Source organism: Piliocolobus tephrosceles, chromosome 3 (genome assembly GCF_002776525.5).
Source record: "Piliocolobus tephrosceles isolate RC106 chromosome 3, ASM277652v3, whole genome shotgun sequence".
In the NCBI taxonomy this organism is placed as follows: domain Eukaryota; kingdom Metazoa; phylum Chordata; class Mammalia; order Primates; family Cercopithecidae; genus Piliocolobus; species Piliocolobus tephrosceles.
The window spans coordinates 181,971,476-181,994,839 of NC_045436.1; the positions used below are offsets into that span (position 1 = coordinate 181,971,476).

At 46.0% G+C, this 23,364-nt stretch overlaps 1 protein-coding gene across 2 annotated transcripts in view; it reads right to left on the reverse strand.

Moving 5' to 3' along the window:
- Window positions 1-445: 445 nt before the first annotated feature.
- FAM193A (family with sequence similarity 193 member A) overlaps window positions 446-23,364 on the reverse strand; it is a 133,048-nt gene continuing 110,129 nt past the window's right edge. For both annotated transcript variants that reach the window (XM_023206801.2, XM_023206802.1), the window contains exons 19-20: window positions 15,326-15,407; window positions 446-1,235 (exon numbers count right to left, since the gene is read on the reverse strand). In XM_023206801.2, coding sequence (XP_023062569.1) covers window positions 1,142-1,235; window positions 15,326-15,407 — 176 coding nt within the window. In that variant the 3' untranslated portion in view covers window positions 446-1,141. The remainder of the gene's footprint in view (window positions 1,236-15,325; window positions 15,408-23,364) is intronic.

Sequence of the window (23,364 nt, forward strand, 5' to 3'; positions counted from 1 at the left end):
CCCCTCTTCCTCCTCCCTGCGTCCTGTCCACCAGGAAATCCTGTGGCCTCATCGTCCAAATACCTCCAGAAGCTGGCCCTCCCCTACCCTCTCCCCAGCCAGGCCCTGCCCTCTTTACCTTCACTCTGGGTGAAGTCATTCTTTGATGGGGCACAGAGGCAGGTGGAACACGAGGCTGGGAGAAGTGGGAGCTACTGAGTGCTCTAGGTGGTGAGAAGTAACCATGATGCAGCTCCTTGGGAGCTTTCTGTCTTCTGCTGCCTGCTCTGCCTGGCACACAGAGGATGGCAGAGGCACCAGGATCGCTGAGCTGTTGCCTGGAGAGACCTGGGACCTGATCCAGGGTGGTGCCCTGGCTGCCCCATGGTGGACACATCACCTGCATGCCCTCTCCCACTATCCCCCCATCCCCCCAGCAGAAAGAAGCAGCCGAGGTCTCCTGCTGTACTAATGTATTCCATCTTTCAAAAAGAAAGACATGATTTTAATATTACTTAACAATATGTTAAAAAAGTAGCCAGGCAGGCCTCCGTGTTAATACAGTCGTACACTCTATAACAGACTTGATGGTGTGAGTACTGGGTGGGCTTGTTTTTAACTTTCTCGTTCTGCAAGGGATCTTACACAAGCTGGCTACAAGTCAGGGGGGATCAAACACAAACAGCGCAACGTGTACACTCGGAGACAGTAGATTGTGGAGAACAAAGGAGGCCTGCCCCGCCCAGCCCGCTGAGGGTGGGACGCAGGGGCACAGGAGAGCTGTGATGGCCGATACCCCGGTGAGGACAGATGACAGGACAGGGCGCAATGCAGAGGCAACGGAGCCACGTGGATGATGCAAACTCCTATCTGGCCACGGCCCAGGCCTCCGAGGCCGTGGTGGTGGGAGAACTTGGCGGGAACTACTGTTCCAATCCGACAGCACAGAGCTACAATCGAAGGAGTCTCACGCACAGACTACACGCACACGAGCTAACAGCGTGGGCCGAGCATCAACTTCTCGGTCTGGGGTTTCAGGCAGCACCAGCTCCGCACAGCCCTTGGCAAGCACCACGGCTCTGGGGTGCCAGCGAGGGGCATGGCTCTTGGAGTGGTGCAGCCTGGCCTGCCTCTCACGTGTCCCTCTCCAGGCAGTCCTCATTCAGTGGGCAGCAAAGGTGGCTTTTTTCAAGCTAAAATTGGACCAGTTGATAGACAGTCTTTGTCGGGTCTGTCTAGCAGAATCCAAGCAGAACCTGCCAAGACAAAAAGCCAAACAGTCACTGAAGGAAACCGCCCACAACCAAGCTGGTGCTTGGCAAAGCCTATCACGCTCCTGTTCTTGCCAGAAACTCACTGCGGAGTCGGGGTTTTGGATTCTCAGTGAGGGGCATGGTGTCAAGGGTCCCCTCCAGGCCCTGCCACAGGCTACACTTGAGAAGGGGAAAGGACTCGGGAGGAGAAGTGGGTGGGCAGAGGGAGTCCGGAGAAAGAAAACAAACTTTTAATCTGAGAACTGTGAGCCCCCTTAAATTATCAGGCCCAGGCTGGGTGCGGTGGCTGACACCTGTAATCCCAGCACTTTGGGAGGCTGAGGAGGGCAAATCACTTCAACTCAGGAGTTTGAGACCAGCCTGGGCAACATGGTGAAATCCCTCCTTTTTTTTGTGAGACAGGGTCTCACTCTCTTGCCCAGGCTGGAGTGCAGTGGCAGTTTCGGCTCACTGCAACCTCCACCTCCAAGGTTCAAGGAATTCTCTGCCTTAGCCTCCCGAGTAGCTGGGACTACAGCCACGCACCACCACACCCAGCATTTTTTTTTTTTTTTGAGAGAGAGTTTTGCTCTTGTCATCCAGGCTGGAGTGCAATGGTGTGATCTCAGCTCACTGCAGCCTCTGCCTCCCAGGTTCAAGTGATTCTGCCTCCGCCTGCTGGGATGACAGGTGCCTGCTACCACGTCCAGCTGATTTTTGTATTTTTAGTAGAAACAGGGTTTCACCATGTTGACCAGGCTGGCCTCAAACTCCTGACCTCAAGTGATCCATCCGCCTCGGCCTCCCAAAGTGCTGGGATTATAGGTGTGAGCCACCGTGCCTGGAAACACCTAGCTAATTTTTTAACTTATTTTTTTGAAATGGAGTCTCGCTCTGTTGCCCAGGCTGGAGTGCAGTGGCACAATCTTGGTTCACTGCAACCTTTGCCTCCTGGGTTCAAGCGATTCTCCTGCCTCAGCTTCCTGAATACCTAGAACTACAGGCACATACTACAATACCCAGTTAATTTTTGTATTTTTTGTAGCTTCTTCCCTGGCCAAGCAGCTTTTTTTTTTTTTTCTGAGACGGAGTCTTGCTCTGTTGCCCAGGCTGGAGTGCAGTGGCGCAATCTCGGTTCACTGCAACCTCTGCCTCCCGGGTTCATGCCATTCTCCTGCCTCAGCCTCCCAAGTAGCTGGGACTACAGGCACCCACCACCACGCCTGGCTAATTTTTTCTATTTTTAGTAGAGACGAGGTTTCACCGTGTTAGCCAGAATGGTCTCGATCTCCTGACCTCGTGATCTGCCTGCCTCGGCCTCACAAAGTGCTGGGATTACAGTCGTGAGCCACTGCGCCCGGCCGCCAAGAAGCTTTTATAGAGAGCAGAGGCCTCAAAAACATTGTATACACATATATCCTAAATATCAGCTTTTAATTAAGTCAACTTTCAACTCTAAAGCTGTTTAAAAGCATTCCTGTGTCAGGTTTTAGATGGGCAAATAGTCAATATTCTTGTTTCTTGGTTTTTCCTTCCTGAAATTGACATCAAGAAGGAGGTTTGAAGCTGGCCACGGTGGCTCATGTCTGTAATCCTACTACTTTGGGAGGCTGAGGTTGGAGAATCACTTGAACCCAGGAGTTTGAGACCAGCCTGTGCAACATAATGAGACTCCATCTTTACAAAAAGTAAAAAGTTAGCCAGGAGTGGCAGCAACACATACGCACGTGCCTATGGTCCCAGTTGCTTGGGGCTGAGGTGGGAGGATCCTTGAGGCTGGGAAGTTAAGGCTGCAGTGAGCTGTGATGGTGCCCCCACACGCCAGCCTGGGTGACAAACGTTAGACCCTGTCTCAAAAATAATAAAGCCTTGCTGTGGTGGCTCACACCTATAATCCCAGCACTTTGGGAGGCTGAGGTGGGTGGATCGCTTGAGCTTACAAGTTCAAGGCCAGCCTGGACAACATGGTAAAACCTCATCTCTACAAAAAAATACAAAAATTAGCCAGGTGTGGTGGCGCACACATGTGGTCCTAGCTACTTGAGAGGCTGTGGTGGGAGCATGGCTTGAGCCTGGGAGGCAGAGGCTGCAGTGAGCCTGTTGCCAGTGGCAGGTATCTGAGTTGCTGGTGGCAAATCTGTACGTGTCTGCAGCAGCCTCAATTGTTGCCTCCTCAGACGTAAAAATCTGACCAAAGGCCATAAGGCAGAAGAAGAGACTGAGGCAAGTTTTAGAACAGGAGCGAAAGTATTAAAAAGCTCGGCCGGGCGTGGTGGCTCAAGCCTGTAATCCCAGCACTTTGCGAGACCAAGACGGGCGGATCACGAGGTCAGGAGATCGAGACCATCCTGGCTACCACGGTGAAACCCGGTCTCTACTAAAAAATACAAAAAACTAGCCGGGCAAGGTGGCAGGTGCCTGTAGTCCCAGCTACTCGGGAGGCTGAGGCAGGAGAATGGCGTAAACCCGGGAGGCGGAGCTTGCAATGACCCGAGATCCGGCCACTGCACTCCAGCGAGACTGCACAGAGCGAGACTCCGTCTCAAAACAAAAACAAAAACAAAAACAAAAAAACAAAAACAAAAAACCACAAAGCTCTAGAGCAGAAACAAAAGGAAGGAAAGTGTACTTGGAAGAGGCCAAGTGGGCAACTGAGACAAGTGCCCCGTCTGGCCTCTGACGTAGGGTTCTAGATGTTGGCATAGACAAGGGCCCCGTCTGGCCTCTGACGTAGGGTTCTAGATGTTGGCATACTTGAGGGTCCTGCATCCCTTCTCCCAATTCCTCCCTTGGGGTGGGCTGCCAGCACACACAGTGGTCTGCTAGCACTTGGGAGGGAGCATGCGCAGTGTGTTTACTGGAGCGTGTGCGTGCTCACCTGAGGCGATCTTCCTTACCAGTGGAATGTACCTGGAAGGTCACACACCAGTTAAACTCCACCATTTTGCGCCTTAGTGCACATGCTTGAGCTCACGTGCCCAGCTCCTGAGATCTTATCAGGAAGCTGCTGAGCACCATCTTCAGGTGTTTGTCTACTGGGGAAACTGCCTTTCCCTGGTGCTGGCTGGGACCAGTGATTATTTCAGGCACTGGTCCTGAAATAATGCGACAACTGCCTAACCATCACTGATGGTCGCCTGACGTCCCTGGTGGATGGAGGAGGCCCTCCCCTACCCGGCTCACGCCTGACTAGTTGCCCTCTGTAACAAGCTGAGAATGCGCCACTGTACTCCGGCCTGGGCGGATAGAACCAGACTTTGTCCTCTCCTCAGAGAAAAAAAAAAAGTTTTGGAGGTGGAACATACTTGCTTATTAGAGGTCTAGGGTAATCACTATTTAAGCTATTTGTCTTTGAATGTTTTAATAAACGGTTTCGTTTCTGAGTATATGGTTCATTTAGCTTAGGAGAAGGCTAAACAAAACAACAACAAACCCCTATCATATTCTAAATGTAAACCAGAAATTTATACAACCATTCAAGGGCATACCTGCACAAATGACTCAAAACCAACACACACAGACATGCATGAGACCAAAATTAAGAATCCCTTTATGGCTTTAACCAAGGTCTCTAAAGAGGGAACAAAATTTCAGCCCCAGGCCCCTCTCAAGAGTAGCTTAAAGAAAGTCTTGCTAGCTGCAAATAGGGTGTAACCCACGTTGGTCAGGCCATATTTTTGAAGGTCTCAGCTTCTCAGCTGACAGTCTATGCACAAATGCCAGGTGGAAGATTTAAAGAGATAGGAAAGTAGAAAAATGAAACTGCCCATGGGACTAGTGCCAAAAGCTGGGAAAATGAGGGAAGGTAAATGTATGGGGTTGGGCTGGGGGGGTAGCTCACGCTTGTAATCCTAGCACTCTGGAAGACCGAGGTGGAAAGACACCCAGAGGCCAGACTGGACAACATAAAGAGATGCCTTCTCTACCGAAGAAAAAAAAACAACTGGGCCGGGTGCGGTGGCTCATGTCTGTCATCCCAGCACTTTGGGAGGCTGAGGTGAGGCGGGTGGATCACCTGAGGTCAGGAGATCGAGACCAGCCTGATCAACATGGAGAAACACCGCTTCTACTAAAAACAGAAAATTAGCCAGGTGTGGTGGCACACGCCTGTAATCCCAGCTACCCGGGATGCTGAGGCAGAAGCATCGCTTGAACCCAGGAGGCAGAGGTTGCCGTTAGCCAAGATTGTGCCATCGAACTCCAGCCTGGGCAACGAGAGCGAAACTCCGTCTCAAAAAAAAAAAAATTTTTTTTTTTTTAAATTAGCTAGGCACGGTGGCGCATCTGAAGTCCCAGCAGTGAACTGTGATCAGGCCACTTCATTTCAGCCTGAACTGAGACTTTATTTTTAAAATGTCTTTTGGGGTTTAAAGTTTGCTCACAGATTCCTTTGGCCCCACTGGCACCACCTGTGGGCTGCTAAGTAGCTGTCTTCAGTAAAAAAGGATTTATGTCCTACCTTTAGGCAAACATGAGAGAGGTGGAGAGAGCCCCCTGTACTGTCTTCAGTTCAACAACACCCAGTATTTGAGAGAGAAATGTTTTAGTTTCCTTTAGTAGAAAAGATGACAAATGGGTATCCCAAATGGTCAAGTCATAAATAAATTTAAGTAAATTCAAATTAATTCCTATGAGTAAGCTAAAGGTATCCACTGAGGAAAGAAGTCTGTAGTGGCTCTAAGGAACTGTAACTTTGTTTCAAATCCAGTTCAGCAGGAATGCTGCTTAGCTAATTCCCTGGATGACAAAGTGAGAGAAGGTGTCTCAAAAAACAATAAATAGCCGGGCGCGGGGGCTCACGCCTGTAATCCCAGCACTTTGGGAGGCCGACGCGGGTGGATCACGAGGTCAGGAGATCGGGACCATCCTGGTTAACACGGTGAAACCCCGTCTCTACTAAATATACGAAAAAAAAATTAGCCAGGTGTGGTGGCGGGCGCCTGTAGTCCCAGCTACTCGGGAGGCTGAGGCAGGAGAATGGCGTGAACCTGGAAAGCGGAGCTTGCAGTGAGCCGAGATCGCGCCACTGCACTCCAGCCTGGGCAACAGAGCAAGACTCCGTCTCAAAACAAACAAACAAAACAATAAAGATTTACACCCTTAGGCGACTGAGAGCCCTCTCTAAAACAAACTTCCACATCTCGTAACTTGAGGGCCAGGGAGAGAACTCACCTTCATGCACCAGTTTAAAACTAACAGGAATTGGTCACAATTTTTTTCTTTTTTTGAGATGGAGTCTCACTCTGCCCCCAGGCTGGAGTGCAGTGGCACGATCTCGGCTCACTGCAAGCTCCGCCTCCCGGGTTCAAGCGATTATCCTGCCTCAGCCTCCCGAGTAGCTGGGATTACAGGTGAGAGTCGCCACGCCCGGCTAATTTTTGTACCTTTACTAGAGATGGGGTTTCACCGTGTTGGCCAGAATGGTCTCCATCTCTTGACCTCATGATCCACCGGCCTTGGCTTCCCAAAACGCTGGGATTACAGGCGTGAGCCACTGCAACCAGCTGGTCACAATTTTTTTTTTTTTTGAGTCAGAGTTTTGCTCTTGTTGCCCAGGCTGGAGTGCAATGGCATGATATGGGCTCACTACAACCTCCCCTTCCTGGGTTCAAGAGATTCTGCTGCCTCAGACTCCAGAGTAGCTGGGATTACAGATGTGCACCAACATACCCGGATAATTTTTATTTTTTCGGTGTTTTTAGTAGAGACAGGTTTTCACCATGTTGTCCAGGCTGGTCTCAAACCCCCGACCTCAAGTGGTCCACCTGCCTCGGCCTCCCAAAGTGTTGGGATTACAGGCATGAGCCACCGCACCTGGCCTTAGTCACAAATTTAAGGAGAAAAAAGGGTCCAAATTACAAACAATGGGAAGCAGCAATTTTAAAAGCATGCTGTGTAATTTAGGCCAAAAAAAATGAAACCAGAAGAGAAAGGGAGCCAAACTGCCGGTACCGGGACCCGGATCCCATGCTGTGAAGCGAGGCCAGAGAAGGCAGGTTTCCTTCTTTTCCCCCGAAACTCGAATCTCTTGCCTCTTTAGAAAGGGAAGGGGGTTAGAATCAACAACTCAAGTTTTTAAGAAAAAAGAACAAATTAGGAGAGGAGGTGATTACAAAAGTTGTTTGTCAGGGTCAGGCGTGGTGGTTCAGGCCTCTAATCCCAACGTCTGGAAGGCCGAGGCAGATAGAGCACTTGAATCCAGGAGTTTGAGACCACCCTGGACAACATAATGAGACCCGTCTCTACTAAACATTTTAAAAATTAGCTGAGATTGGTGGCCACGCCTGTAGTCCCAGCTAGTCAGGAGGTTGAGGTGGGAGGATTAATTGAGCCTGAGAGGTCAAGGGTGCAGTGAGCCAAGATCATACCACTGCAATCCAGCCTGGGTAACAGAGCAAGTCTTTAAAAAAAAAAAAAGTTGTCAAGAATTCTCATTGGTTTATAGAAATTATATTTATAGTGATTGCCTATAAACTGTTAAACTATAGGATGTGAGTTATCTAGTATATGACAACATTAAGAGGTTAATTTACAGCTACTTTGGCCACACTCTATCTAGAGTCTATACAGCAGGCGGATTACTTAGTTCGAGGTGGGGGAGGGGGTAGGATGTGCCTGCTCTCACATTTCACTGCCTCTCTGGATGTGATACTTTTTTTTTTTGAGACAGCATCTTACTCTGTTGCCCAGGCTGGAGTGCAGTGGTGCAATCACAGCTCACTGCAACCTGGACCTCCTGGGCTCAAGTGACCCTCCCCCACCTCAGCTTCCCGAGTAGCTGGAACTACTAGTGTGCCACCATGCCCAGCTGATTCTACTTTTTGTAGAGATGACGTCTTGCTGTGTTGCCCAGGCAAGCACCTTCTATATATATCTATATATATCTACACACACATATATATATATATTATTTTTTATTTAAAAAAGAGACAGGGCCAGGTGAGGTGGCTCACGCCTGTAATCCCAGCACTTTGGGAGGCTGAGGTAGGTGGATTACCTGAGGTCAGGAGTTCGAGGTCAGCCTGGCCAACATGATGAAACTCTGTCTCTACTTAAAATACAAAAAAAATTAGCTGGGCGTGGTGGTGGGTGCCTGTAATCGAGGCTACTCAGGAGGTTGAGACAGAAAAATCACTTGAATTTGGGAGGCAGAGGTTGCAGTGAACCAAGATTGTACCACTCCACTCCAGTCTGGGTGACAAGAGCAAAACTCCATCTCAAAAAGTTAAAATAATAATAATAATAAAAAGCTTCTCAGTTGACTGAATTCCTCTCTTCTGTAACCCTTAATAACTATATGCACTTTCTCAGCCCGCTTTTCTTTTTGTTGACATGACTGCTGCCAAGAATAACGTAAAGCTTCATGGACTGGAAAGTTTAAATTCTTTCTCTATCCTCCGTTTTGTTTTTAGACAGGGTCTCACTCTATCTCCCAGGCTGGAGTGCAATGGCACAATCGCAGCTCACACCTCAAACTCCTGGGCTCAAGTGATCCTCCACCTCAGCCTCCCAAATAGCTGGGATTACAAGGTATGAACGCCGTGCCTGGCTTCTTATTTCAGATAAACAAAAGATTAATAATTGCTTATTTCTTAGGTTTTCACTATAAGGTTACTAAAAGTTAAAATTCTAACATATGGTAACTCAAAGTAGAGATAAGCAGGAAAACAGTTCTATATATAGAATACGTAAGAAAACTTAAGATGTGTTTTGGTAAGAAAGGTTATAAGAAAAACACAAGGATGTGGTTTTGTCAAAGGAAAAAGTGATTTTGACTACTTCAGAGGTTATTTAAAAGTGATATTAAGTTGAAAAAAGGATGGCAAAGAAAAAATGAATACAGAAAGTTGGGAAAAGGAAGTGAATGAGACAATTCTAAGAGGTTATAAAAGATTTATGGAAATCTTGTGTGGTCAAAGCTGACTGAGACTGGATGGATCTGTTTAAAAGATTTCACTATAATTAATAGTAATACCCTGATGTAACTGGTTTTCTCTTTTCAATAAGATTTCATGTAGTATTAATAAGAGATAACAAAATATTTTATCAATTATCTTTTAAGTTGGAAAAAAAAGATATTCTGTTGGTCTTATGCCGTTTTCATTACGTCTTCTGACTGCTGAGAAAACTGAGTCTCAGGCAGGACGTGGTGGTGCACGCCTGTGGTCCCAGCTACCAAGGAGGCTGAGGTGGAAAGATCACCTGAGCCTGGTGGTTAAGGCTGCAGTGAGCCCTGACTGCACCACTGCCTGAGCAATGGAGTGAGACTCGGTCTCAAAAAAAAACCCCCAAAAACCCCAACCCCCAAAACCAGAGTCTTCTATCAAAAGATAAAGGTTTTTGCTTTTTGAAACCTTTGAATTATTAATTTGATTAAATGAATAACTTACTTTGTGATCTTATTTGGTATCAAGTGTTTTAAACCTCTGATATTTGACATACTTCCTAAAATCAAATTTTAAATTCTAAATTAGTCTTTTTTACTTCAAAAAAAAATTTTTTTTTTGGGCCAGAGTCTCCCTTTGTCCCCAGGCTGGAGTGCAGTGGCCGGATCTCAGCTCACCGCAAGCTCCGCCTCCCAGGTTTACGCCATTCTCCTGCCTCAGCCTCGAGAGTAGCTGGGACTACAGGCGCCCACCACCTCGCCCAGCTAGTTTTTTGTATTTTTTAGTAGAGACGGGGTTTCACCGTGTTAGGATGGTCTCAATATCCTGACCTCGTGATCCGCCCGTCTCTGCCTCAAAAAAATATTTTTTTTTGAGACAGAGTCTCGCTCTGTTGCCTAGGCTGGAGTACAGTGGTACAATCTCAGCTCACTGCAACCTCCACCTCCTAGGTTCAAGCAATTCTCTGCCTCAGCCTCCCGAGCAGCTGGGATTTCCGGTGCCCACCACCACGCCTAGCTAATTTTTGTATTTTTAGTAGAAAGGGGGTTTCAACATCTTGGCCAGACTGGTCTTGAACTCCTGACCTCGTGATCTACCCGCCTTGGCCTCCCCAAGTGAGATTACAGGCGTGAGCCACTGTGCTCTGCCTAAAGTATACTTTTTTTTGGTTTCAGACAGAGTCTCGCTCTGTCGCCCAGGCTGGAGTGCAGTGGTGAGATCTCGGCTCACTGCAAGCTCCGCTTCCTGGGTTCATGCCATTCTCCTGCCTCAGGCTCCCGAGTAGCTGGGACTACAGGAGACTGCCACCACACCTAATTTTTTTTTTTTTTTTTTTTGGAGAGACGGGGTTTCACCGTGTTAGGATGGTCTCAATCTCCTGACCTCGTGATCCGCCCGTCTCTGCCTCCCAAAGTGCTGGGATTACAGGCCTGAACCACCGTGCCCGGCCTTTTTTTTTTAATTTAAAAAAAACCAGGGTCTCGCTGTTGTTCAAGCTGGAGTGCAGTGGTGCCATCTTGGCTGACTGTAGCCTTGATCTCCTGGGCTCAAGGGATCCTGCCACTTCAGCCTCCTGAGTAGGTGGGACCACAGGTGCACGTCACCACATCTGGCTAATTATTTTATTTTTTGTAGAGACAGTATCTCGCTATGTTGCTCAGGTTGGTCTCAAATTCCTGGACTCAAGTGATCCTTCCACCTTAGCCTCACAAAATGTTGAAATTACAGGCATGAGCCACCGTGCTCTGTTTAAAAAAAAAAAAAAAAAAGCAAATAACTTCTGTACTGATCCTACACAGTTAGCCCCTTGCTATCAGTTCTTTTATATTTCCTATGTAGACAATTAGATCACCTGTAAAACTGAGCTTTAGTTTCTCTTTTCTACTCCTTTAGCCTAGGAATTACAATTTAAGGTTGAATGTAAAATACTTTTTTTTTTTGGAATCTACTGATCCATGATCATATGGCTCTTTTTAATATATTAATGTAGCAACTAACATTAGTGGATTTTCTAGATGGGTGCGGGGGCTCACACCTGTAATTCTGGCACTTTGGGAGGCTGAGGTGGGCAGATCACTTGAGGCCAGGAGTTCGAGAACAGCCTGGGCAATGTGGTGAAACCCCGTCTCTATAAAAAGAAGAAGAAAAAAAAATTAGCCAGGCATGGTGGCACGTGCCTGTAGTCCCAGCTACTTGTGGGGCTGAGGTAGGAGGACTGCTGGAGCCTGGGGAGGTCAAGGCTGCAGTGAACAGTGATTGTGTCATGGCACTCAAGCCTAGGTGACAGAGTGAGACTCTGTCAGAAGGGAGGGAGGAATGAAGATTTTTTTTTTTTTTGAGACGGAGTGTCTCTCTGTTGCCCAGGCTGGAGTACAATGGCGCAATCTTCGTTCACCGCAACCTCCGCCTCCCAGGTTCAAGTGATTCTCCTGCTTCAGCCTCCCGAGTAGCTGGGATTACAGGCATGCGCTACGACACCTGGCTAATTTTGTATTTTTAGTAGAGACGGAGTTTCCCCATGTTGGTCAGGCTGGTCTCAAACTCCCAACCTCAGGTGATCCGCCCGCCTCAGCCTCCCAAAGTGCCAGGATTATAGGTGTGAGCCACCACGCCTGGCCAATGAAGTGAATTTTCTAATATGAAACACTATTTGCGTTCCTGGGATAAACCAATTTGGTCATGGTATACTGCTTTTTAAAATACACTGCTACTGGATTTGGTATATTAATTTGTTTTTTTTTTGTTTTTTTTTTTTTAATTACACCGATGTAGGTATAATAATATTTTTGAGACGGAGTCTTGCTCTAGTTGCCCAGGCTGGAGTGCAATGGCATGATCTTGGCTCACTGCAACCTCTGCCTCCTGGGTTCAAGCGATTCTCCCGCCTCAGCCTCCTGGAAAATATTTTCTTTAGGATTTTTGCATCTAATATGAGCGAGACAAACCTGCGATTTTTCCTTTTTTCTGGTATTGTTTTGGGCAGATTTTGGTATCAAAATTTTACTTGTCTCATAAGACAAAGTAGGGAGTATTCACTTGTATGTATGCTGTCTCACTCATTTAAATGCACTAGTAGAGTTTGCTCACGACTGGATAATTCATTCTTTGAAAGTCTGAAAGTTTGGTAGAATTCTCGGTAAAACTGTTAAAATGTAGTTTTCTCACTGAGACTTACAGCTATTGTTTTCATTTCTTTAGTGGTTACTGGACCATTTAGGCTATTTTTACCTTGGGTTGATTTTGCATTTCATAGTTTTAAAGTCAACTGTAATGAAGTTGTTCATAGTGTTCTCTTATTTTAATCTCTCCAGTATCTGTAGTTATTTCCTCCTTTTCACTTATACATTTACAAAATTAAAAAACAATTTTTTTTTTTTTTTGAGACAGGGCTCTTGTCACCCAGGTTGGAGGGTAGATGCACAATCTTGGCTCACTGCAACCTCCACCTCTTGGACTCAAGCCATCCTCCCACCTCAGCCTCCTGAGTAGCTGGGACTATAGGCGCATGCCACTACATCTGGCTAATTTTTTTGTATTTTTTTGTAGAGACAGGATTTCACCATGTTGCCCAGGCTGGTCTTGAACTGACCTCAAGTGATCCACCTGTCTTGGCTTCCCAACGTGCTGGGATTACAGGCATGAGCCACAGCACCTGGCCAAAACTGTTTTTATTTTTGTTTTTGTTTTTTAATTACAGACACACACAAAAACGGATAGTACAGTATAATGAACATAGCCATCACCTGACTTTGATAATTATCAACATCCTAATTCTTCTTCCATCTAATTATGCTATATTTTGTGTGTGTTTTTTTTTCCCTATTATTCTTAATCTGTCTCCTAAAGATTTATTCAGTGTTTTCAATCAATCAAATTTTAGCTTTGTTGATCTTCTCTACCAAGTCTTTGTTTTCTATTTCATTATCTCCCTTATCTCCTTCTTTATATATTCTTTGGGTTTATTCTGTTGTTCTTTTCCTAATTTCTCAAGGGAAATCTTTAACTCATTATGTTCCAGGATTTTTAAAAACGAATTTAGGCAATTATAGCTTTATATAAACAGCTCTAAAAAGTTAACTTTTTTTGGCATCCCACAGGTTTCCACATGCAATATTTTAATTATCTTTTAGTTCTGTGTATTTAAAAATTTTGACTCTCTGGGTGTGGTGGTTCACACCTGTAATCCCAGCACTTTGGGAGGCTGAGGCGGGTGGATCACCTGAGGTCAGGAGTTCGAGACTAGCCTGGCCAACATGGTGAAACCTCATCTTTACTAAAAATAAAAAAAATTAGCTGGGCATGGTGGTGGGCGCCTGTAATCCCAGCTACTTGGAAGGCTGAGGCAAGAGAATCGCCTGAACCCGGGAGGCAGAGGTTGCGGTGAGCGGAGATCACACCACTGCACTCCAGTGTGGGCAACAGACTGAGACTCTGTCTCAAAAAAATAAAAAAGACTGATTTCTTACTTGACTCATGAATTTAAACTTCTATACTTTTAGATTTCCAAATATTCTATGATTTAAAAATTGATTTATCATAAATCTGATTAAAATACATTGTGGTTAAAGAACACAATCGATATATATCTATTCTTTAGGGAAAAAAATTTTTTTTTCAGACAGGGTCTTCCTCTGTTGCCCAGGCTCGAGTGCAGTGGCGTGATCATAGTTCACTGCAACCTCAAACTCCTAGGTTCAAGTGATCCTCTGGCCTCAGTCTCCTGAGCAGCTTGGACTACAGGTGCATGCCTACCTCACTTTTTTTTTTTGAGACAAAGTCTCTCTCTGTCACCCAGGCTGGAGTGCAGTGGTGTGATCTCGGCTCACTGCAACCTCTGCCTCCCAGGTTCAAGCGATTCTCCTGGCTAATTTTTGTATTTTTAGTAAAGATGGGGTTTCACCATGTTGGCCAGGCTGGTCTCGAGCTCCTGACCTCAAGTGATATGTCTTGGCCTCCCAAAGTGCTGGGATTACAGGCGTGAGCCACCAGGTGCAGCCTCTAGTCCAGTTTTGTTGTTTTTATTATAATACAAATGAATGCTTAATCACACCTGTAATCTCAGCACTTTGAGAGGCCAAGGTGGGTGGATGATTTAAGGTCAAGAGTTTGAGACCTGCCTGGCCAACAGAGTAAAACCCCATTTCCACTAAAAATACAAAAATTAGCCAGGCGTGGTGGCGGGCCCCTGTAATCCTAGTTAGTCAGGAGGCTGAGGCAGGAGAATTGCTTGAACCTGGGAGGTGGGGATTGCAGTGAGCCAAGATCACACCATTGCACTCCAGGCTGGGCGACAGAGACTCCATCTCAAAAAATAAAAAAATGAAATAAATAGGCCGGGTGTGGTGGCTCACGCCTGTAATTACAGCACTTTGGGAGGCTAAGGCAGGTGCGTCACCTGAAGTCAGGAGTTTGAGACCAGTCTGGTCAACATGGTGAAACCCCATCTCTACTAAAATACAAAAATCAGCCAGGTGTGGTGGCAGGTGCCTGTAGTCCCAGCTACTCTGGAGGCTGAGGCAGAAGAATTACTTGAACCCGGGAGGCAGAGGTTGCAGTGAGCTGAGATCGTGCCACTGCACTCCAGCCTGGGTGACAGAGCGAGATTCCCTCTCAAAAATAAAATAAAATAAAACAAAATTTTGTTACCATTAATTCACACAGTAGATAAAACATTATAGAACATAGCACGGATAAAATTTGCCCATCAGGAAAACAGCAAGTATCTAAAATGCTACTCTTCTTCTTAAAAGCATACTGCTCCAGTGTGTTCAACCATCAGCATATGTGAGGGTCACCCGGAAGGCTTTCAATAACACAGATGCTGGCCCCTTCCCAGAATCTGATCCGGCAGGTCTAGGGAGGGGCCTGTATCCCCAGGAGACGCTGCTGGCCCAGGACACCTTGAGAGTCACCACCTCGGAAGTGAGACAGCCAGCTGGTGGGGAGGGGTAGGGGGAAGCCACTGCCACCAACTATTTTTCTAGCATGTGAGGGGGAGGAGAAGTGACTGTGAGTGCTGGGAGTGGGGGAGGGGTGTGTGTGTGGCTGGCCTGTCCTGCTACAAGGCTCTTCAGTAGCCAGGTTGCATGGCTTGCTTGATGTAACTTCGTCTAAGACAACTAGAAGTGCCGTGGAAAGACAGAAAACCCAACATGTATGGCAAGCACACGATCACCATGGTTTCAGACACACAGCCTCCACATTTACCTTTTGAAATACTCCACTTCCCTCTCTGTCTCATCCATATCCACACTGTCTAGGTCAATATCTTTAGGTAGAAAGACATCATCTGTAAAATAAGAGAGAAGCAGCAAGTCAAATTACAGTAGCAGGCTATCTTATCAGAACAGAAGAAATCATTTGGCTTCGCTCAATTTAAACAACTTCAAAAATTGTACACGTTTTTCTAAAACGAGATTTTACAGAAGGCCAAAGGAGGACAGATCTCTGGTGTGTTTATGAACATCCAGGTCTGACCTGGAAACTGCGGAACTCACATGTCCGCTAAGCAAAGCAACCGTGGCTTTAGGTCCCATTAGAAGACATGTCTGCTAGAACCTAGACTCCCCATGTGACTGGTCATTACATGACAGGCAGCCCATCAGAGAGCCCTTTAGCAAGAACATTCCCAGAAATCTAAACTGCATGCAAGCCCAGGGACTGCCCAGAGTTTCTGCTGGTGTCAGGCAGAGCATAGCTGCCAGCAGAAGCTATCCAGAGGGCAGGCCCATATTAAGGAAAGTGCTGTCCCTCGAATGTGCCCTTGACCGGAAGAGGACCCAGACATCAACCATACAGGAAGGCGGTTCTCCCAGGCATTCATCTCACCCATATGACATCCAGAGATTTCATCAAAACTTTACTTTTCTTTTTTTTTAGATGAAGTCTCACTCTGTCACCCAGGCATGATCTCGGCTCACTGCAACCTCCGTCTCCCAGGCTCAAGCAATCCTCCTGCCTCAGCCTCCCGAGTAGCTGGGATCACAGGTGCGCACCACCAGGCCTGTGTAATTTTTATATTTTTGGTAGAGACAGGGTTTCACCATGTTACCCAGGCTGGTCTTGAACTCCTGGGTTCAAATGATCCACCCACCTCGGCCTCCCAAAGTGCTAGAATTACACGTGTGAGCCACTGTGCCTGGCCAAACACTTTCAAGTTGTTCCAGGCTACCTTTCATGTTGCAATTACACAACCATCTTTGAAAACAGGCAGGATAGCAGGGAAATCATTGAGGATTACTCAATTTCCTAGACTCTTAGGCAAGTCTGAGAATTTCTACTCCTCTGTTCTGGTCACTCATATAATTCAATCTTGAGCACCTTCCCGGGGCCTTATCTGAGCCTTGAGTATCAAAGAGACTCCAGCAGCACACATCTGGGCTGGGATGGGGTGGGGGGTGCAGTGCACACAGCATCCAGCCCCATCAATGTGAACAAAGAGGACAGGAACCACTGACATTTCTTTGTTAAAGGTGAGTCTCCATTTCCCCGCAGTCCTCAACACGGGGCAATTTTTCAGAACCTTTAATAAACACTCCATTTCTTTCTACCACTGGGGAATTGCCATGGTAGCATGAGGCATGTTTTACTTGCATAACAGCTAATATTTTTGACGACTCACACAGCACCAGGCAAGTGCTTTCAAATGTGTTTGTTCACAGAAATGTCACTTACAAGTCTCTCTCTAAAGACCTGCTCTATGACAGCCTTGGCTACCTCGGATCCCAACTGTATCCCTGAGGGCACACAGTAGGGCAGACGCCACAGTCACTGGTGCCACTGGGGACTGGGTGGTTTAGGAATGAAGGCTGGGTGTGCTCAGGGAAAGGCCTGGGAAGGTCAACCTTTGGTAATCTACACTCAGGAGGAAGGGAAAGATTAGGTTAAAGGAAACGCAGTCAATGGCTCAATCCTGGCACAGAATAGCGGATGTGACTGGAGAGTGAGGACAGCCCCCAGCCACAGCAGGCTCCACATGTTTGTACAGAGAGGTGCTTCAGGGTATGGGAAAGCATTCTGAGTCTCCATTTTTAAAAACTCAAGCAGCACAAAGCAAGCACAGAACACTGTCCACTGACCCAGGAAACTGATGCACAAGCAAGGGTGAGAGGGGGCCGGAGCATTTCCAGATGTACAAAAAGTGAAGATCTAAGAAAGCACGACGTCAGCAGCCACCCACGAGAAGTTCTAGAAGAAAACAGCTCCAACTTGAGAAGGAAACAGAGCTGGCATGTCTGCTGGAAGTGCTGTCATAATAAAGAGATTTCTAATATTCTCTTTTCCTGACTAGAACTAGAATAATCAGTCTATAAAATCTTAGTGTAAGAAAAACATGAAACACAACTTGAACCAATTTGGTATCAGGAAGAAATTTTTTACAATTACCACACTATATTACACAGGAGAAATCAGTTGATCCAAGGATTTTATATCCAACCAAACTATCTGTTCATTGACAATACAACAGGCCAAAGCTTACTTCTCCAGAGCTCAGGGACTTCTGTGGCCCTACTCAAGGCCACTGCCTGAGGATGAACTTCACCAACCTGCAGACTCCTGGGAACACTCAGCAGAGGCAAGCAGGAGCCCTGTTGTAGTAAACTGTGTACTTAAGAATATTGTGTGTTCTGACAGAGCAGAAACAACACAAATGAAAAATGGGGCTGGGTGCGGTGGTTCACGCCTGTAATCCCAGCACTTTGGGAGGCCGAGGAGGGCAGATCACGAGGTCAGGAGATTGAGACCACGGTGAAACCCCATCTCTAATAAAAATACAAAAAATTAGCCGGGCGTGGTGGTGGGCGCCTGTAGTCCCAGCTACTCGGGAGCCTGAGGTAGAAGAATGGCGTGAACCCGGGAGGTAGAGCTTGCAGTGAGCTGAGACTGTGCCACTGCACTCCAGCCTGGGCGACAGAGCAACACTCCATCTGAAAAAGGAAGGAAGGAATGAAGGAATGAAGGAAGGAAGAAAGGAAGGAAGGAAGGAGAAGGAAGGAGAAGGAAGGAAGGAGAAGGAAGGAAAGAAAAGGAAGAGAAAGAAAGGAAGAGAAGGAAAGAAAGGAAGAGGAGGAAAGAAAGGAAGAGGAGGAAAGAAAGGAAGAGAAGGAAAGAGAAGAAAGAAAGAGAAGGAAAGAAAGAAAGAGAAAGAAAGAAAGGAAAGAAAGAAAGAAAAGACAGAAAAGACAGAAAGAAAGAAAGACAGAAAAGACAGAAAGAAAGACAGAAAGAAAGACAGAAAGAAAGAAAGAAAGAAAGAAAGAAAGAAAGAAAGAAAGAAAGAGAGAAAGAAAGAAAGAAAAAGAAAGGGAAAGAGGAGAGACAGGGAGACAGGAAAAGAGCAAAACACAAAGAATGGAATCCACTCACTGCCTGCTGTGGAGGCAATGAGTGGGTGTCAGAGGACCTCCTAATGCCAACACGGCAGGCCACAAGGGGGTACACAGGGAACCCAGGCCCAAGGAGCATGAGTGGAGTATGCAAGTCTATAGGAATGCACTCGGAGAAAAGCACCAATTTTCCCAATACCTCTAATTTTTTAAAAATTTTCTGATATGGAGTCTTGCTCTATTGCCAAGCTGGAGTTCAGTGGCATGATCTCAGCTCACTGCAACCTTCACCTCCTGGGTTCAAGTGATTCTCCTGCCTCAGCCTCCTGCGAGCTGGGACTAACAGGTGCACGCCAACATGCCCAGCTAACTTTTGTATTTGTAGTAGAGACGGGGTTTTCACCATGTTAACCAGGATGGTCTTGATCTCCTGACCTCGTGCTCTGCCCGCCTCAGCCTCCCAAAGTGCTGGGATTACAGGTGTGAGCCACCGTGCCTGGCCATTTTTTTTTTTTTTCTTTTTTGAGGCAGTCTAGCTCTGTTACCCAGGCTGGAGTGCAGTGGCACAATCTCAGCGCACTGCAACCTCCACCTCCTGGGTTCAAGCAATTCTCCTGCCTCAGCCTCCCAAATAGCTAAGACTACAGGTATGTACCATCACGCCCGGCTGATTTTTGTATTTTTTAGTAGAGATGGGGTTTCACCATGCTGGCCAGGCTGGTCTTGAACTCTTGACCTCAGGTGATCTGCCTGCCTCAGCCTCCCAAAGCACTGGGATTACGGGCATGAGCCACTCCTGGCCCCATAATTTTTTTAGAAATAAAAAAGCAAAAAAACTCACAACACACACACACGAAAAACACACAGTAAATGTAAAATACAGAAATTATAAAATAATGACAGGGTTGAGACCAACCCCATAGTTATATCACTAAGTGTGAATGGGCTTAACTGACTGAAGAGAAGATTTTCAATTTGGCTCACAAAGCAAACCTGAGGTTTGCTTTGAGAATGACCTAAACCCAAGGCACTCAGGAAAAGGCTGGAAACAAAGGGCCAAGGACAAGGCTGCCTCGTCAGGCAAACGGGCCGAAGAGAGCAGGGGCAGCAATCACAATGCAGACAGAGCAGGATCAGGCCGCAGGCACAAAGCACAACCAGAAGGTGGCCGCTTCTCAACACAAAAAGCCACAAGTAACTAAGAATATATCACAGGAATGTGCACCAAACCACACAGAAACAGGAGATGCAAGAAAAACAGAAACGTATTAATAATAAGCCACAGGGCCGGGTGCGGTGGCTCACGCCTGTAATCCCAGCAGTTTGGGAGGTCGAGGTGGGCGGATCACGAGGTCAGGAGATCGAGACCATCCTGGCTAACATGGGAAAACCCCGTCTCTACTAAAAATACAAAAATTTAGCCGGGCATGGTGATGGGCGCCTGTAGTCCCAGCTACTTGGGAGGCTGATGCAGGAGACTGGCGTGAACCCGGGAGGCGGAGCTTGCAGTGAGCCGAGATCGTTCCACTGCACTCCAGCCTGAGAGACAGAACGAAACTCTGTCTCAGAAAATAATAATAATAATAATAATAGTAATAAGAAGCCACAGAAGACAGCCCATGAGGACACAAAATAAGGATATACAGAAGACCTAAACAACAGAATTAATGTATCATGGAGGTATATACATATATGTATCTCCATATGTAAATACATATGTACATATATACACACTCACAGTGAACTCTATACCAAGACCCAAGAAAATACACTTCTATCAAGTACACATGGAGGAGTTACAAAAGCTGACATACACTGGGCCTCAGAAAGTAGCAATAGGTTTTGCAAAACAGAAAAACAATATTCTCTGACGCAATGAAAAAAACCTATAAATTATTAACAATAAAAAAGTTTCTCCTACCTGGAAACTTAAAGCTGCCTATTACACTATCAAGTGAAAGAAAAAAAAACATGGAAATTACAGAATTTCTTTTTTTTGGAGGTGGAGTCTCACTCTGTCTCCCAGGCTGGAGTGCAGTGGCACAATCTCAGCTCATCGCAACCTCTGCCTCCCAAGTTCAAGCGACTCTCCTGCCTCAGCCTCCCCAGTAGCTGGGACTACAGGCATGTGCCACCACACCCAGCTAATTTTTGTATTTTTAGTAGTAAATAGGGGGTTTCTGAACTCCTGACCTCAAGAGATCGGCCTGCTTCGGCCTCCCAAAGTGCTGGGATTACAGGAATGAGCCATGGCGCCCAGCCCAGAATTTCTTTAAAAAAAATAATGGAGGCTGGGGGTGGTGGCTCACACCAGTAATCTCAGCACTTTGGGAGGCCAAGGCAGGTGGATCACATGAGGTCAGGAGTTCAAGACCAGCCTGACCAATTTGGTGAAACTTCGTCTCTACTAAAAATACAAAAATTAGCCGGGCATGGTGGCGCATGCCTGTAATCCCAGGTACTTGGGAGGCTGAGACAGGCGAACTGCTTGAACGCAGCAGGCAGAGGTTGCAGTGAGCTGAGATCGTGCCACTGCACTCCAGTCCGGGTGACACAGAGAGAGACTCCATCTCAAAAACAAAACAAAACAAAAAAAAGGAAAAATGATCTATCAGACTCTATGGGATATGGTTAAGAAAAAAAAAGATCAGAGGAAAGTTCCATGTGCTGAACACTTTTATCAATAAACATGGAAGAAAAAAACAAAATGAACTAAATTTCTAAATTAAAAAGTTAGAAAAAACCCCTACAAAGTAAAACCAAAGAAAACACAGAAAGAAAACAAAGACGAAAGCAGAAATTAACGAGGTAGGCTGGGCACGGTGGTTTACGCCTGTAATCATGCACTTTGGGAGGCCTAGGTGGGTGGATGGCTTGAGCCCAGGAGTTTGAGACCAGGCTGGGCAATCTGGCGAAATGCTGTTCCTACAAACACTACAAAAAAATTAGGCGAGTGTGGTGGTGCCCAACTGTGGTACCAGCTACTTGAGAAGGTAGTGGGGGAAGATCACCCGAGCCTGGGGAAGCTGAGGCTGCAGTGAGCCGTGACTGTGCCACTGCACTCCAGCCTGGGCAATGACTGAGACTCTGTCTTAAAATAAAAAATAAAAAAGAAAGAAAGGAGGTAAAGAAAAACAGTAGGCTGCGCGCAGTGGCTCCCACCTGTAATCCCAGCACTTTGGGAGGCCAAGGTGGCTGGATCACAAGGTCAGGAGATGGAGACTATCCTGGCTAACATGGTGAAACTCCGTCTCTACTAAAAATACAAAAAAGTTACCAGGCGTGGTGGCGGGCACCTGTAGTCCCAGTTACTGGGGAGGCTGAGGCAGGAGAATGGCGTGAACCCGGGAGGCGGAGCTCAGTAAGCTGAGATGGCGCCACTGCACTCCAGCCTGGGTAACAGAGCAAGACTCTGTCTCGGAAAAAAAAAAAAAAGAAAAACAGTAAACCTAAATAATAAATTAACAAGATTTTAAGAAACTAACAAAATACACAAACCATTAACTTAGGCAAAATAGGGAGAAAGGAAAAATACACAAACTAAGAAATGACAGGTGAAAATAGTCATTGCAAAGAAATTTAAAACTATGATGAGCCTACCTTGCAAATATCTATGTAAATAAATTTGAAAATCTAGTTGAAAAGAATAATTTACTACAGAAAGATGGTTTACCATAATTAACCTCACTAGAGATAGAATAATTTCCAGAGATGAGAGAAGAGTGCTAGCAAGGACCACAGAAAACACACCAGGTCCACGGGGCTTGCAAAGGTATTTCTATCAAACCTTTAAAGCCTGGATGGTCCCAGAGTGAACCGTTCCAGATCACTGAAAATGTAGAGATGAGTTTTCACCATGTTGGCCAGGCTGGTCTCAAACGCCTGACTTCGTGATCTGCACCCCCCTCAGCTTTCCAAATGCTGGGATTACAGGCATGAGCCACTGTGCCCAGACCAAAACTTCCTACTTCTTTTTATGAGGCAAGTATAATATTGATATTCAAAGCTAATACAGACAGAACAAAAACGGAAGTCACAGACCCATCTCTCCTAAAAATAATACAGATGTACATATATTAAATAATGTAAACAGATCCCAAAACAAAAGAATATACCACAATCAAGTGAGCTTTATTGCAGGAATTCAAGTTCAGTTCATACTTAAAAATCAAATAACATAAAACACCATATTAATACGTCTAAGAAGAAACATCATGTTTATCTCCACAGATGCTAGAAAACCTTTAAAGTTTAACACCCATTCCTAACGAAAAACACTCAAGAGATGAGGAATTGCTGGATATGTTTTTAACATTAAATTTTTTTAATGTGGCTAATTTCAAATAATTATCTTATAATATATAAACCTGAACCCTAAAGCCAACATCTTACTTAATGTGGAAACACCAGAGACATTTCTGTTAAGATCAGAAAAGATGCAGTTAAGTAAAAGAAAACAATTAGAGGCATAAGAATTGAAAAAGTAGAAGTAAAGCTTTCTCTATTTGTACACATATATAATAGAATGCCTAGAAAACCCCAGAGAATCAACAGCAAGACTCGAACAATAAAACAACTCAGTAAAGTAGAAGATATAAAGTTAACATACAGGCAGGGCGAGGTGGCTAACATCTGTAATTCTAGCACTTTGGGAGGTCAAGGAGGGCAGATCACTTGAGGTCAGGAGTTCGAGACCTGCCTAGCCAACATGGTGAAACCCCATCTCTACCAAAAATACAAAACTAGCTGGGCGTGGTGGTATGCGCCTATAGTCCCAGCTACTCAGGAGGCCAAGGCAGGAGAATAGCTTGAACCCAGAAGGCGGAGGCTGCAGTGAGCCAAGATCGCACCATTGCACTCCAGCCTGGGTGACAAGAGTGAAACTCCATCTCAAAAAATCAATAAAAATAAAAATAAATA